This window comes from Saccopteryx leptura, chromosome 2 (assembly GCF_036850995.1).
Source record: "Saccopteryx leptura isolate mSacLep1 chromosome 2, mSacLep1_pri_phased_curated, whole genome shotgun sequence".
NCBI lineage: Eukaryota > Metazoa > Chordata > Mammalia > Chiroptera > Emballonuridae > Saccopteryx > Saccopteryx leptura.
Genome location: NC_089504.1, coordinates 224,959,774 through 224,976,074, shown reverse-complemented (window position 1 = coordinate 224,976,074; position 16,301 = coordinate 224,959,774). Strand labels below are relative to the sequence as shown.

Sequence of the window (16,301 nt, the reverse complement as noted above, 5' to 3'; positions counted from 1 at the left end):
ATTCCTGATGGCAGATAGCATTAAACCTAAAGGAAAAAATATTTTTAGAAAAAGAATATTGACTTGAGAATTCCCTTCATACTTACATGAAGAAAGCCAATGTGGAGAACACACCACAGGTGTGAAAGGCATGGTTCAGCTGCTCTGGCTTAGGATACACCACGGCTGCATCAATCATTATCCACCAACCTGTAAAAAACTTGAGAAAGAGCCCACATCACTGAAATTACACTAACACTTTGGCTTAGTATCGTACCTGCTCTTTGACATTTCTCTTTTCCTACAGACCGTGTAAATGAAATATAAACTACTTCTACTTTGAGTTTTGGATGTTGATATATAAAAAATAAGAATCCGCCTGCCAGGTGGTGGCGCAGTGGATAGAGCGTCGAACTGGGATGCAGAGGACCCAGGTTTGAGACCCCGAGGTCTCCAGCTTGAGTGCGGGCTCATCTGGTTTGAGCAAAAAAAGCTCACCAGCTTGAACCCAAGGTCGCTGGCTTGAGCAAGGGGTTATTTGGTCTGCTGAAGGCCCATTGTCAAGGCACATATGAGAAAGCAATCAATGAACAACTAAGGTGTTGCAACGAAAAACTGATGATTGATGCTTCTCATCTCTCTTCATTCCTATCTGCCTGTCCCTATCTATCCTTCTCTCTGACTCTCTCTCTGTCTCTGTAAAAAAAACAAAAAAACAAACAACAACAAAAATAAGAATCCTTGTTTATGTATCCTTTTTTTTTTTTTTTTGTATTTTTCTGAAGTTGGAAATGGGAGTCAGTCAGACAGACTTCCGCATGCGCCCGACCAGGATCCACCTGGCATGCCCACCAGAGGGCGATGCTCTGCCCATCTGGGGCGTTGCTCTGTCGCAACCAGAGCCATTCTAGTGCCTGAGGCAGAGGCCATGGAGCCATCCCCAGCGCCCAGGCCAACTTTGCTCCAATGGACCCTTGGCTGCGGGAGGGGAAGAGAGAGACAGAGAGGAAAGGGGGAGGGGTGGAGAAGCAGATGGGCGCTTCTCCTGTGTGCCCTGGCCGAGAATCGAACCTGGGACTCCTGCATGCCAGGCCGACACTCTACCACTGAGCCAACCGGCCAGAGCCAATGTATCCTTTTTTAAAAAATTCATTTTAGAGAGAGAGAGAGAAAGAGAAAGGGGGGAGGAGCAGAAAGCATCAATTCTCATATGTGCCTTGACCAGGCAAGCCCAGGGTTTTGAACTGGTGACCTCAGTATTCCAGGTCGACGTTTTCTCCACTGCGTCACCACAGGCCAGGCTTTGTATTCTTTATAGCACACAAAATGAACCGAGTGAATCAAATCTGTGTAAGATTCTGAAATTCTGCTCTGAATGCAAGATGAAAAATTTATCATGTGGGAATGAATTACTGTACCTGCTTCTTTTATCCACTGTAATCACATGCACCCAAAGCTCTCCGAACCAACCTCTAACTAGCCAGCTTCCTGTTTATGCGGCGTATTTCATGCTCTCTAAAGGACATTTAGTTGCAATATACCCACATACATTTACTTCCACAAATGAGCTGACAGCTGTCATATCTCCAAAACTATTCAAGCCTACCATGTTATTAATTATGTAATATGATTAAATACTGTTTGAACCTAAGTGTATAAAATGTAATGTTTCTAATGTGAACTAAGCTGAAGAGACTTAAATTAGACAAGTTGTTAGTGAATTTCAGAGACAAATTAAGTGCAGATGAGATGAACATAAAGAGCAAAAAAAACCTGAGCAACATCTAAAAGAATTCTGCACGCAGACTGCTTCATAATTATCTTTAGTTCCTGCTGCGCTTTATTTTTTTGTTTTCTATTGGACTTCAAGTGCAAACTATCTACTGAAAGAGATGAATTTTTAAAATGTAATAGAGCCTGACCAAGCAGTGGAGCAGTGGATAGAGCGTCAGACTGGGATGCAAAGGACCCAGGTTCAAAACCCCGAGATTGCTGGCTTGAGCACAGGCTCATCTGGCTTGAGCACAGGGTCACTGGCTTGAGCATGAGATCATAGATAAGACCCCATGGTCATTGGCTTGAGTCCAAAGGTCACTGGCTTGAAGCCCAAGGTTGCTGGCTTGAGCCCAAGGTCTCTGGCTTGAGCAAGGAGTCATTCCCTCTGCTGTAGCCCCCCAGTCAAGGCACATATGAGAAACCAATCAATAAACAACTAAGGTATTGTAAAAAAAAGAATTGATGCTTCTTATCTCTCTCCCTTCCTGTCTATCTGTCCCTACCTGTCCCTCTCTCTGTCTCTGTCACTCACACACACACACACACACACACACACACACACACACACACACACACACAAAATGTAATAGATACAAAAACTTGCTTCCAAAACTGCAGCCGGGGCAAAAAGTGGTTGATGGAATGGGAAAGCAAAATTGGTCAAGATTTGATTTATTTTTTCAACTTGGATGATAAGTAAATAAAGTAAGAGGAGAGAAGGGCTCTTTTCTTTAAATTTTAGAGAGAGAGAAAGTGTAGGGGTAGGGAGAGAGGGAGAGAGAAAGAGAGAGAGAAAGAGAAAAACATCAATTTGTTATTCCACCCATTCATGGATTCATTGGTTGATTTCTGTATGTGCCCTACTGGGGGATCAAACCCACAACCTTGGCACACTGGGGATGACGCTCTAACTAACTGAGCTACCCAACCAGGGGACGAGGGGCTCTTTATACCATTCTTGCTATTTTTGTTTATATGCTTGACATTTTGATGTTTTTTTAATTTAATTTTTTATTGATTTCAGAGAGAGAGGAATGGAGAGAGTGAAACAAAACATTGATCTGTTCCTGTATGTGCCCTGACTGGGGATTGAACCCACAACCTCTGCATTTAGGGACAACGCTCTAACCAACCAACCGAGCCATCTGGCCAGGGCGTATGCTTGACATTTTCAATAATAAAAAGTTAAAAAAAAAAAAAAACACTGGACACTGGGAAGAAAATTAAGCCACTTTCTTTCACTCAACCTCCCCCACCCCTACCCCAGCCCCGAGCTGCAGCAGGGAAGCTGGGATGGCACCCCTTTCTGAGGGCACTGGAGGGCTTCAGTTCCTGTGCAGCCCGTGGTCTTCACTGCTGTCTACACAGCCTGAATTTCAATGAGGCACAACAGTCATTTCTGGCTACATCCAATTCTGAGCCTCTAAGGATCTTAAAAAACTTACACATTAACTTAAAAATGTTATTGCCTACAATAACTGTATTACCACTGAAACGAGATTTTATCAAATTTACATCAAATGAACCTAGGACCTACCACATTTTGTTCAGTGACAGTATCTAGAACTGTGACAATTATCTATATAAAACAACAGTGAAATAAATAGTTCTGAATGGGTGTTCACAGGAATCAGCATTAACTTTCAGGGTGAGAGAGAGGCGTCATGTCACTGGGCTTTTCCACTTACCAATATACCTGCTACCACAGAAGCCACGGCATTTCTCCTCTCGCTCCAGTCCATACATTCACATTCCGGCCAACGGAAGTTATCTAGGAAGCCTGCCATTTTCAACCCTTGAAGCACGGATTTTTCATTAAATATGGTATTCTACAAAAAGACAAAAAATATCATAGAAATAGTGTTAAGAAGTGAAATGTCTTACTCTTCTTTTAAAGCTTTAACACAAATTTACTTTGGGTCCAATCTACTATATTGGTTAGTTAAGAAGAAAACTTCAATACTTCAGTAAAAACCTTCTGAGATGTACACAGGACTCTGCTAGGACACAAGGGGCTTGCTATTTCCTAAATGAGGAAGGTGATTTTACAACATGTTCTTCCACTGAGAAGAGCTTCTATGTCCCTCCCCCTGAATTTGACCCAGCCATACAGAGAGGGGTTGAGCTGTAGAGAAGTGACACTACATAACTACCACCACACAACTATGAGTCTAGATCATAAAAGGCAATGTAGTTTGTAGCTGCTTCTCTGGAACACTAACCCTAGAGTCCCAAATTGCTACATAAAAACTCCAAGGTCACAATGCACAGGTGTGCCAGCCCTCAGTCCCAGGTAAGGTCCCAGCCAATGCTAGCACCACCTGCCAGATGTGAGAATAGACACTGCTGGCTGACTGCTGTTCCAGCTACAGCATGAGCCCCAGACTTTCAGCCTCCCCGGTGAGGCCCTAGACATATGCAGCAGTCACATCACCCTGGCTGTGCCCCTATAAATTCCCGAGAAACCAGAAGCATAATAAATGGCCATTTTAAACTACTGAGTTTTGGCCTGACCTGTGGTGGCGCAGTGGATAAAGTGTCAACCTGGAAATGCTGAGGTTGCCGGTTCAAAACCCTGGGCTTGCCTGGTCAAGGCACATATGGGAGTTGATGCTTTCTGCTCCTCCCCCCTTCTCTCTCTTTCTCTCCCCTCTCTATAATGAATAAATAAAATCTTTATAAACTACTGAGTTTTGGAGTTACCTGTAATATAGCAATAGAAAACTGGAAGGAGAAAAATCATCTGCATAAAGAACTGTAGAAGAGCAGAAAGCTGTGCGAATTTACAAAACAGGGTACATTCAGATATGGAGATTCAGGGACACCTTAAATTTCAGAAAGAAAGAAAAAAACTATTTGAAAGCACTGAAGAGTGCTGAAAAGCAGGCAGAAACTGAAGTGGATTTGCCCCTTGAAAGAAAACACAATGAGTAAGATCCATTTTTACACAGCCTTTGCCCCTGAGGAACCCCTGAACCTCCTAGTCCTGCCCAGCGAGTCCCTGTGAGACAGAATGCCAAGAGCCACAGTCTCTTTGGCTTGAGGTATCCAAGTATGGAGTTCAGGATTACCAGAGCAGCTGGAAATTGAAGAGAGAAACCTTGGAAATGGGTGAGTCACAGGAGGGAGCCCCAAACACAATAGAAACTCTTTCAAAACTAACAGGCTAACTTCCAAACAGCACACGTGTGAAGGAGACTCCAAGGAACTCAGCAGAAAGAAATAGCTGGAAGACTAAAAGAACTAAACAGAGATTTCAGCTACTGTCCACTGCAAGACATTTTAGAGTTTGAGTTCCACCAAACCAAAGGAGATTAGTAAACACCTTGGCATTTCCAGACATGGTCTAACAAAGTGAAAACCTAGTCTCTACAATTTCAAGGTGGTCAGTCAGTACTTTAACTGCCTATCAGAACAAAAAGTAACACTCTTCAGATGAAAATAACTGAATCTAGAATGTCTGTGATGTATCACCCACAAGGTCCAATATGTAGTAAAAAGTTAGTAGACATTCACAGAAGCCAGAAAAAAAATGTGAGCTGTTTTCAAGATGGGGTAAAGATAAAAGACTATCTTTCTTTTTTAAAGACTATCTTTTATTTTCTTCTCTTTATTTAAAAGACAAATATTTAAAGCAAAATTTATAACATGTGTAGGATGTTCATCCACAAAGATAATCTTATTTCTAAATTGTATGTCAGTTACATTTTCAAACAATATACTTAAATATAGAATTAGGTGAAATGCTTTTAAATTTAAAGTAATGGGTCCAATTGTTAAGCTGGAAAATAAAATGCAAACAATAAATATACTACAGAAGGTCCAAACACTGGAAGCACAGACTGGGAGATAATATTTGTAAAACAAGTATCTGACAAAAGAGTTGTACCCACAATACAGGAAGAAATTCTAAACATTAACAATAAAAGATAAAATATAGGCAATATAAAGTCTGCAAACTTCAAAGACTTGAGCTTGACCTGTGGTGGCACAGTGGATAAAGAATCACCTGGCCTGACCATGCGGTGGCGCAGTGGATAGAGCAGGGGTCAGGAACCTATGGCTCACGAGCCAGATGTGGCTCTTTTGATGGCTGCATCTGGCTCGCAGAAAAATCTTTAATAAAAAAAAAACAATAACGTTAAAAGTATAAAACATTCTCATGTATTACAATCCATTCATTTCCTACCGCTCATGTTCATGGTTGAGGGGTGGCTGGGGCCAATCACAGCTGTCATCCGGGACAACACCAAATTTTTATTGGATAATGCGTAATGTACACGGGTCGTTGCGAGGTCAGGAAGTAAACTTCCCTCCTTTTAATCAAGTAGTCAGCTAGCTAATTGCAGAAACCCTTTTGATGAAGAAGATGGCTAAAAGAAAAAAAGATGAGGAATATCGTATTTTTCAGCAGGAATGAACAGAGGAATTTGCCTTTGTGGAGAGAGTAGGTTCTGCAGTGTGTCTAATATGCAATGATAAAATTGCATCAATGAGCCTGACCAGGCGGTGGCGCAGTAGATAGAGCGTCGGACTGGGATGCAGAAGACCCAGGTTCAAGACCCCGAGGTCACCGGCTTGAGCGCGGGCTCATCTGGCTTGAGCAAAAAGCACACCAGCTTGAGCCCAAGGTCGCTGGCTCAAGCAAGGGGTTACAGTGATACCTCGGTTCTCGAACATAATTCGTTCCGGGAGAACGGTCGAGAACCAAATTGTTCGAGAACCGAAACAATGAAACCCATAGGAAATAATGGAAACTGGATTAATTTGTTCCAAGCCCCAAAAATATGCCTATTTACTGGTGCTTTCTCACAAATAACGACTTCATTGATGCTGTCACCTGCTAACTCTTTTTCTTTAATGAAAATAAGAAGCAGCTTCTCCATTTCCTCCATTATCTGAGGCCTTTGCTTTGTTAACAATGTAACACCTTTGGCAACATTGGCAGCCTTTATAACAGCTTTATTCTTAAGGAAAGTTGAGATAGTAGATCTTGGCATGCCATACTCAGCAGACAGATCTGAAACACGTGTGCCCTGTTCATATTTGGCAATGATTTCTTTTTTCAGCTCAATCGTTGTTCTCACAGCTTTCCGCTTACCTTTGTCTGCATTACCACTTCTGGCTTTCTTTGGACCCATGTCTAAGGGTTAAATTCAGTGTACAAAGCGTGCACAAAGCGTGAGTCTCACCACAAAGCGTGACTCTCACCACAAAGCGTGACTCTCACCACAAAGCGTGACTCTCACCACAAAGCTGACTCTCTCCACAAAAACGTGATTCTCTCTCTCCACAAAGCGTGACAAAGCGTGACTCACACTGATGACGCAGGCAAGGCGCGCTCGGCCGAATGAACGCCATTCGGCTCAACTCGGCTAATCTCGGACGTTCGAGTTCCAAATATTTGTTCAGATTCCAAGACAAAATTTTCTCGAATTTCCTGGTCGAATACCGATTTGGTCGAAAGTCAAGGCGTTCGAGAACCGAGGTATCACTGTATTTGGTCTGCTGTAGCCCCACAGTCAAGGCACATATGAGAAAGCAATCAATGAACAACTAAGGTGTCACAACGAACAACTAATGATTGATGCTTCTCATCTTTCTCCGTTCCTGTCTGTCCCTATCTATCCCTCTCTCTGACTCTCTGACCCTGTAAAAAAAAAAAAAAAAAAATTGCATCCATGAAACGGTCAAATATAAAGCGGCACTTCGACACTCACCATACTACACTTGCATCAAAATATCCAGCGGGGGACAGCAAGAAGAAAGCATGTCAAGAGCTACTGTGCAGAGTGCAAGCTAGTCAGCAACAACTCTGTGTTTGAACCCAACAAAGTGACTGGAATTCGGCTAGCTTTGCTGGTGCTTTAGCAATTGTGAGAAACGGAAAGCCATTCACAGATGGGGAGTATGCCAAAACATTCATGCTTGATGTTGCCAATGAACTTTTTGACAACTTTTCGGATAAAGACAAGATAATCAGGCCCTGGCCGGTTGGCTCAGTGGTAGAGCGTTGGCCTGGTGTGCGGAAGTCCTGGGTTCGATTCCCGGCCAGGGCACACAGGAGAGGCGACCATCTGCTTCTCCACCCCTCCCCCTCTCCTTCCTCTCTGTCTCTCTCTTCCCCTCCCACAGCCGAGGCTCCATTGGAGCAAAAGATGGCCCGGGTGCTGGGGATGGCTCGTTGGCCTCTGCCCCAGGCGCTAGAGTGGCTCTGGTCGCGACAGATGGGCAGAGCATCGCCCCCTGGTGGGTGTGCCGGGTGGATCCCGGTCGGGCGCATGCGGGAGTCTGTCTGACTGCCTCCCCGTTTCCAGCTTCAGAAAAAAAAAAAGACAAGATAATCAAACGAATAAAAGACATGCCTCTGTCGGCAAGAACTGTTCATGATCGTACCATCATGATGGCAAATCAAATTGAGACAACACAAGTGAAGGACATAAATGCAGCCCAGTCTTTCCTCTCACTTTGGATGAGTCAACAGACATAAGCCATTTATCCCAGTTCAGTGTGATTGCAAGGTATGTTGTTGGTGACACACTACATGAGGAAAGTCTTGCTGTTTTGCCTATGAAAGAGACAACAAGAGGGGAGGATTTATTCAAGTCTTTCACTGAGTTCACTAAAGAAAAAATCTACCAATGGATAAACTTATTTCGGTGTGTACTGATGGTGCTCCATGCATGGTGGGGAAGAACAGAGGATTCGTAGCACTTCTTCGTGAACATGAAAAGAGACCCATCCTAAGTTTTCACTGCATCCTACATCAGGAGGTGCTTTGTGGTCAGATGTGTGGCGAGCAGCTTAGTGAGGTGATGTCGCTGGTCATTCGGTTGATCAACTTTATTGTTGCCCGAGCTTTAAATGATCGCCAGTTTAAAACACTGCTGGATGAAGTTGGGAATAATTATCCTGGTCTGCTTCTGCACAGCAATGTGCATTGGTTGTCAAGAGGGAAGGTACTCAGCCGTTTTGCGGCTTGTCTGAGAGAAATCCGGACTTTTCTTGAAATGAAAAACATCGAGCATCCTGAGTTAGCTAACACTGGCGGCTCCTGAAGTTGTACTATCTCGTGGACATGACTGAACATCTGAACCAGCTCAATGTGGAAATGCAAGGCATTGGAAATACAGTCTTATCCCTTCAACAAGCAGTGTTTGCATTTGAAAACAAGCTGGAACTCTTCATCTCCAACACTGAAACAGGTCGTTTACTACACTTTGAAAAACTGGGAGAGTTTAAAGATGCATGCACAGCAAGTGGCCCTGCTCAACATCTTGATCTCCAGCAGCTAGCGGGCTTCACATCTAATCTCCTGCAGTCAATCAAAGTGCGCTTTGGAGAATTTTGTGAGTGCACTCGTCTTTTTAAGTTCATCACCCATCCACATGTGTGCAGTGGACAGCGCCAACCTGAGTTACATCCCCAGTGTCTCTGTAAGAGATTTTGAGCTACAAGCTGCTGACCTGAAGGCCTCAGACATGTGGGTGAATAAGTTCAAGTCACTGAATGAAGATTTGAAAAACTTGCACGACAGCAAGCAGAGTTGGCAAGCAAACACAAGTGGAGAGAAATAAAAAAAAACTTCAACCTGTGGACCAGCTGATTGTCAAAACTTGGAACGCACTTCCCGTCACATACCACACACAGCAGCATGTGAGTATTGCTGTACCTACAATGTTTGCTCTACATATGCATGTGAGCAATCTTTCTCACATCTAAAGAACGTTAAGACCAACCTACGATCACGTTTAATGGATGGAAGTCTCAATGCCTGCATGAAGCTTAACCTCACCATGTATCAACCAGACTACAAAGCCATCAGCAAAACCATGCAGCACCAGAAGTCGCATTAATGGTAAGAAGTACTTTATTCATCATTGGTTAGTAACAGCATAACATTATTAAAAAGAATTCAGAGACTTATTGTACTTTAAAAGTGTTGGTCTTACATAAAATGCACACATTTATTTATATTTAGTGTTAAACATATTGTATGGCTCTCACGGAATTACATTTTAAAATATGTGGCGTTCATGGCTCTCCCAGCCAAAAAGGTTCCCGACCTCTGGGATAGAGTGTCGGACTGGGATGCGGAGGACCCAGGTTCGAAATCCTGAGGTTGCCGGCTTGAATGTGGGCTCATCTGGTCTGAGCAAAGCTCACCAGCTTGAGCCCAAGGTCGCTGGCTAGAGCAAGGGGTCACTCAGTCTGCTGTAGCCCCCCGGTCAAGGCACATATGAGAAAGCAATCAATGAACAACTTAAGTGCCACAATGAAGAGCTGATGCTTCTCATCTCTCTCTTTTCCGGTCTGTCTGTCCCTCTCTGTCCCTCTCTCTGTGTCTCTCTGTCTCTGACACACACACACACACACACACACAATCAACCTGGAATGCTGAGGTCGCTGGTTCGAAACCCAGGCTTGCCTGGTCAGAGCACATATGAGAAGCAACTACTACAAGTTGATGCTTCCTGTTCCTCTCTCCTTCTCTCTCTCTCCCCCCCCCCCTCTCTCTTTCTCTCCCCTCTCTCTCTCACCAATAAATAAAATTTTAAAAATGTAAAAGACTTGAAATGGGTAGGTAATATGGTACTTGCCTCCTCCCACAACCACATCAAAATTACAACTAATTAGCCCTGGCCGGACAGCTCAGTTGGTTAGAGTGTCATCTCAATGCACCAAGATTGAGGGTTCATTCCCGGTCAGGGCACACACAATAATCAACCAGTGAATGCATAAATAAGTGGAACAACAAATTAATGTTTCTTTCTCTCTCAGTCTTACTCTCTGCCTTTCTCTCTCTCTAAAATCAATGAATAAATAAAAATAACTCAACCTTCATTATCAAGGAATTAACTAACTAGCAGAGAAATCAATTAACACTTTGTAAAATTTAATTACAATTTGTGTCATGAAAAAAATTTGTTATAAAAAAAAATCAGGAGATTAACAAAATGTAATTATCACTTCAGAAATTAGGTCTATATAGCTAGACCCAATGAAACAAAATAAATTCTGCATCTTCCTCACTGATACTACTCTCACTAGCTATAAGTTACAGGGTGCTTACAGGTATAGACCACTCCGTTCTAGCCTCAAAAAAACTCCCTTCATAGACTACTCCCCTGAACCCTCTCAAATACTCTCAGGCAGTTACTATTATTACCTCATCTTAGAGAATGGTTAACTTGCCCAAGGTCACACAGCTAGCAAGGAGAGCCAAGGTTTCCTATGAAGTTCTGATCCAATTCCAAAATCTGTGCTCATGACCATTATTACACTTGACTGCTGCCCGACATCAGCATGTCTCTCACTTCAGATTTCGTGAAGAGAGAGTTACTGTTCCACTACCTGCAGGGAAGAGAGCAAGATGGACTAGATGGAAGAAAAACAGCTCAACTGGGAGGAGAACTGTATCATCTGGAAACAGAAAAAAGCAGTCCAATGGGTCCCCAGTGACCATCTGTAGTGATTAGTGTGGATTCCAATCTGGCCAAAGGAGTCTGGAGGATAGTTTTTCTTCCTGGGCTGCTTTAACCTGGTTTCTAGGCACTTACAGTGTGAATATTTTATAGGCCTAAAACCCAACAGCATAAATTATTGAGACATCTAAATACTTTTGGAAGACCTCTTACATCCTTAATCTCAGGGAATGCTTCTTTGCCTTCTGACTTATAAGTCACATATAACAAGAATAAAATTTAGTGAAGCACCACCAGTTTTCTGAAATGCAATACATGTCTCATTATCCTGTCACAAAAAAATAGTCAACTTTATATGCAGGTTTATTTAAACTGATAATTTGTAGAAGCTGATCATAAGAAACATTATTTAGTGAGGGAAATAAATTCTATTACAACATATTCAAACACATTATTTCTTAAAATCATCCTCCCTGCTTCCCCAAGTCCATATTCAGCCAGAATTTTCTAAAACTCAAACTGGATCCTGCCATTCATTCAAAAACTTCCAGCAGCCTGTGAGGTAAAGTCCAAAATAGACAGGTATTCTCAATCTCCCCTAACACACAGCTGTCTCACTTCCTGCTATCCTAACATACTCTACTGCAACAGGAGGGACACAGGCAGGCAATACTTGTTGAATACATACTTGTTAGGCAATGGCTACAGCCATTTACACACACACACACACACACACACACACACACACACACACACACACACACACATCCTTGGAATGTCCCTTTCATCTCTTGTCTACAAACTCCCATTTCAACCTTTAGGACACACGTCAAACGTTTCATTTTTCTAGGCAGAATTAGTGTAAATGTTACCATGAGCAGTTTTCATTTTGGGTTTTTTTGTTTTGTTTTGTTTTGTTTTTGCATTTTTCTGAAGCTGGAAACAGGGAGAGGCAGTCAGACAGACTCCCGCATGCGCCCGACCGGGATCCACCCGGCACGCCCACCATGGGGTGATGCTCTGCCCACCAGGGGACGATGCTCTGCCCATCCTGGGCGTCGCCATGTTGCGACCAGAGCCACTCTAGCGCCTGAGGCAGAGGCCACAGAGCCATCCCCAGCGCCCGGGCCATCTTTGCTCCAATGGAGCCTTGGCTGTGGGAGGGGAAGAGAGAGACAGAGAGGAAGGCGCGGCAGAGGGGTGGAGAAGCAAATGGGCGCTTCTCCTATGTGCCCTGGCTGGGAATCGAACCCGGGTCCTCCGCATGCTAGGCCGACGCTCTACCGCTGAGCCAACCGGCCAGGGCCTTCATTTTGTTTTAATAGTAGCAAGTCATATTGCAGAGTGTTTACTTTCTGTGTATGCTAGACAACTGGTATTCAAATGTTGTCTGGAAAAATAATGAACTTGGGGAACCTGCTCCTAGTACTAGCTCTGACGTTCTCTGGCTGTGTGGCATCGGCCTAGCAGAGGGATAGACTAAGTCAGTGGATGCCAAGCACAGGTCCCTGGACCAGTACCAAGCTAACTGCATAATAATTTGGACAGTTTAGGAGAAAAAAGATCACTGAGTCCACTTTACCCCCAATAATCAGAAAGTCAACAGTAATGCCAAGTTATTTTTTTAAAACTCCTCAGGTGACCCTAATGATCAGCAAAGTTGGGGAATGACTGCAGCAAATTACCTCAAGGGTCCCTTCCCTTGCTGAGATTCTGGGCATCACCATCTCTTCAGTAATGCAGCAGTCTCAAGAGCAATATGAGCCAGAAACTTCAAAGGATTTTAGCATGAATTTCATTTACTGTATGTCAAAACACACAGTTAAGCCTGGCTAGGCAGTGGCACAGTGGATAGAGTGTCGACCTGGGACACTGAGGTCCCAGGTTTGAAGCCCTGAGGTCTCTGGCTTGAGCCCAGGGGTCAATGGCTTGAAGCCCAAGGTTGCTGGCTTGAGCTCAAGGTCACTGACATAAGCAAGGGATCACTGGCTTGGCTGGAGCCCCCCCCCCCCAGTCAAGGCAAGTATAAGAAAGCAATCAATGAACAACTAAGGTGCCGCAACTATGAGCTCAAGCTTCTCATCTCTCTCCCTTTCTGTCTGTCCCTCTTGCTCTCTCTCTCATTAAAAATAAATAAAAATACACAATTAACAAACCAAGTGAGATGAAACTTTTGTTGATCCTAATTTTTTTTAATGTTTTTCAAAGGCAGTCTGGGCCAATTGAGGAAATCTGAAAATAGGTCAGACATTAGAGGATAACACAGAATTTCTTGGATGTGATCATGACAGAACTGTGGTTATGTAAAGTGTGAGAAGATGTATGTTTCCATGTTTAACATACTACCAAGTGGTTAAGCAAAGGAGAAAATAAAAGATAAAGCAAATATGGCAAGTTGTCAAAATGCTGAATCTACTGTTAACTTTCTGGTATGTTTAAATTTTTCTGTAATAAAAAGTTAACAAAAATAGAAAGGCATACTATCATGAAATGCCACCTAAGTGCAGATGACTGTGACACAAGCCAAGAGCTGATCAAACCATGGCAACACCCCACTCCCTGAGGTGTGTTTACATAGTAGGAACCCTGCACAGGTATCTTTGCAGCCTCTGGGACTGCTCCATAAAGCCCCTACTCAATTCGGAAAATCTGGCGCCAGGGTCACAGCTATCAACCCACACAGATTAAGGGGAATCCTCCCGATAAGAAGTACTGGGAAAGCTAAAGCCTATTAGTAAGAATATTTTTAAAGGGCTTGAGAGCCAATGATCATGTCCCAGCATCTGCAACCACAGAGACAGCTAAAGGTACAGGCTTTGGAGTCAGGACTGGCCTGAGCTTACGCCTACATTCAGCCTCTTCCCAGCCGCACCTTAGTGGGACACGTTCATTCATCCGTTCTACTCCTCATGGAATAGCTGCTGTGTGCAGGCACAGTTCGAGCTTTAAATGCCCCTAGGCTATGGTCCTCTGGTCTGTAAAGAGGGGTGATGAGAGCACATCCCTCAGAGTGTGAGAATTAATCAGAATAGCAGTGATACTGTCAACTACCTGTTGTAGTAATATGTTATAATTAAATATATAGAAATATAAAAAACAAAAATATGGATGATATATAAAAGTAATTAAGATATAATAATAAAATTAGTTAAGGAAATTAAATAAAGTTATGCCATCTGGATAGGAACTAATATAGTGTGTACAGATGTAATAAACAGACTCTTTCAAGCAGGGCCCAGTTAGTATGTGTGTGAAGTTATACATAGATAAGAAGTGGCTTGGTGTCATAACTTTGTAAGTTAACTTAAAAAAAGCTTCCCTAGGGCCTGACCAGGCAGTGGCGTAGTGGATAGAGCATTGGACTGGGATGCGGAGGTCCCAGGTTCGAGACCCCGAGGTCACCAGCTTGAGTGCGGGCTCATCTGGCTTGAGCAAAAGCTCACCAGCTTGGACCCAAGGTCGCTGGCTTGAGCAGGGGGTTACTCAGTCTGCTGAAGGCCTGCAGTCAAGGCACATATGAGAAAGCAATCAATGAACAACTAAGGTGTCAAAACGAAAAACTGATGATTGATGCTTCTCATCTCTCTCCGTTCCTGTCTGTCCCTATCTATCCCTCTCTCTGACCCTATCTCTATCCCTGTATTAAATAAAAAGCTTCCCTAGGAACATCTTAAAAAGTGGTTTGATGTAACATTTCAGTAGATTAACATAAAAGCAGTTCCCTTCGAGGAACTCCCAAAAAGGTGGTTTGAGGTGATAATCCTGTAGATTGACACCTGTTAGAAGGCGCTGGCCAGAAAAGGTACTAAAGCTGAGGGGCCCCCTGCTGCGGTAGTTGCCCAGACTCCAATGTGATCATGAACTGTTTCCACACAGCTCTGAGCTCTGACCAGCAAAGAGGAGCATGCTGACGGGGTCCCCTTAAGCTGTACCCAGGCACGCCAAAAGGATTTGTGAGTAATAAATTGCCTGTGTGATTCTTGCAACTAATTTGTGTGTCAGTCTTATGCTTTTCCTCTGGTGACAGTTAGTGTCAGCACTGATCAGTAGCATCCTCATAGACGCCTTCTATAGTCTCGAAGAGGCTGCCAGCCTGCTGATAAGCAGGAGTATCCCACTGCACGGGGAAGTCGAATCAGCAACGCCTGATCGAAGTACAGCTTGGGCTCTACTGGGACACTACCCACCAAAAAGATGGCTCACATACACATGGATGTTCTGTAAAGGGCTCCCAGTCCCGGTGGGCCTGCTATTACTCTTTGGCCAAGAAAACTTACTACTACTTCTGGGTGAAGATGGCCAACGGTACGTCAGCATCTCATTTTGCTCCCTCCTGAAAACTTAGTAAAAGTACAATAAAAGTAGTTGTTTTTTTTAATTGTACTTATTGATTGCCTTTTAGAGAGAGAAAAACATTAATTTATTGTTCCACTTACTTATGCATTCATTATTTGATTCTTGTATGTGCCCTGACCAGGGATAGAACTTGCAATCTTGGCGTATCAGGACAATGCTCAACTGAGCTATATGGCCAGGGCCCTAAAACTAGTTTTTCAAAAGTCATAAATTCCTAATGATAGGGAAAACAGAAGAGGAGACAACAGCAGTAAAATCCTGAAAGCTGGGCCCTGGTCGGTTGGCTCAATGGATGGAGCATTGGCCTGGCATGTGGACATCTGGGTTCAACCCCCAGTAAGGGCACACACAAGAAGCAACCATCTGCTCCTCTTCCTCTCCCGCTCCCTCTTCTCTCTCTCTTCCCCTCTAGTAGCCAGTGGCTCAGCTGGTCCAAGCATCAGCCTCAGGCACTGAGGATAGCTTGGTTGATTTGAACATCAGCCCTAGACAGTGCTTGCCGGATAGATCCTGGTTGGGGCGCATGCAGAAGTCTGTCTCTCTATCTCCTCTCCTCTCACTTAAAAAAAAAAATCTGAAAGCTGGAAAGCAGATGGACAATGGTAACTGACTCAGCACACCCAAGAAAGATTAATTCCCGAGCCTCAGTGGGAAAACTGAAAACCAACCCAGGAAAGACTTGAGGGGACCAGTTATAAAAGTAGGATCCCCAGATCTTGTCTCTTTTCTCTTCATGGTGCTGGCAACCACTTCTTTCACACCCTA

At 43.6% G+C, this 16,301-nt stretch overlaps 1 protein-coding gene across 3 annotated transcripts in view; it reads right to left on the bottom strand.

Moving 5' to 3' along the window:
* Positions 1–16,301, bottom strand: part of TMEM50B (transmembrane protein 50B) — a 46,758-nt gene that overhangs the window by 11,773 nt on the left and 18,684 nt on the right. For all 3 annotated transcript variants that reach the window (XM_066370305.1, XM_066370304.1, XM_066370306.1), the window contains exons 2-3: positions 3,444–3,584; positions 87–199 (exon numbers count right to left, since the gene is read on the bottom strand). In XM_066370305.1, the coding sequence (XP_066226402.1) occupies positions 87–199; positions 3,444–3,542 (212 nt within the window). In that variant the 5' untranslated portion in view covers positions 3,543–3,584. The remainder of the gene's footprint in view (positions 1–86; positions 200–3,443; positions 3,585–16,301) is intronic.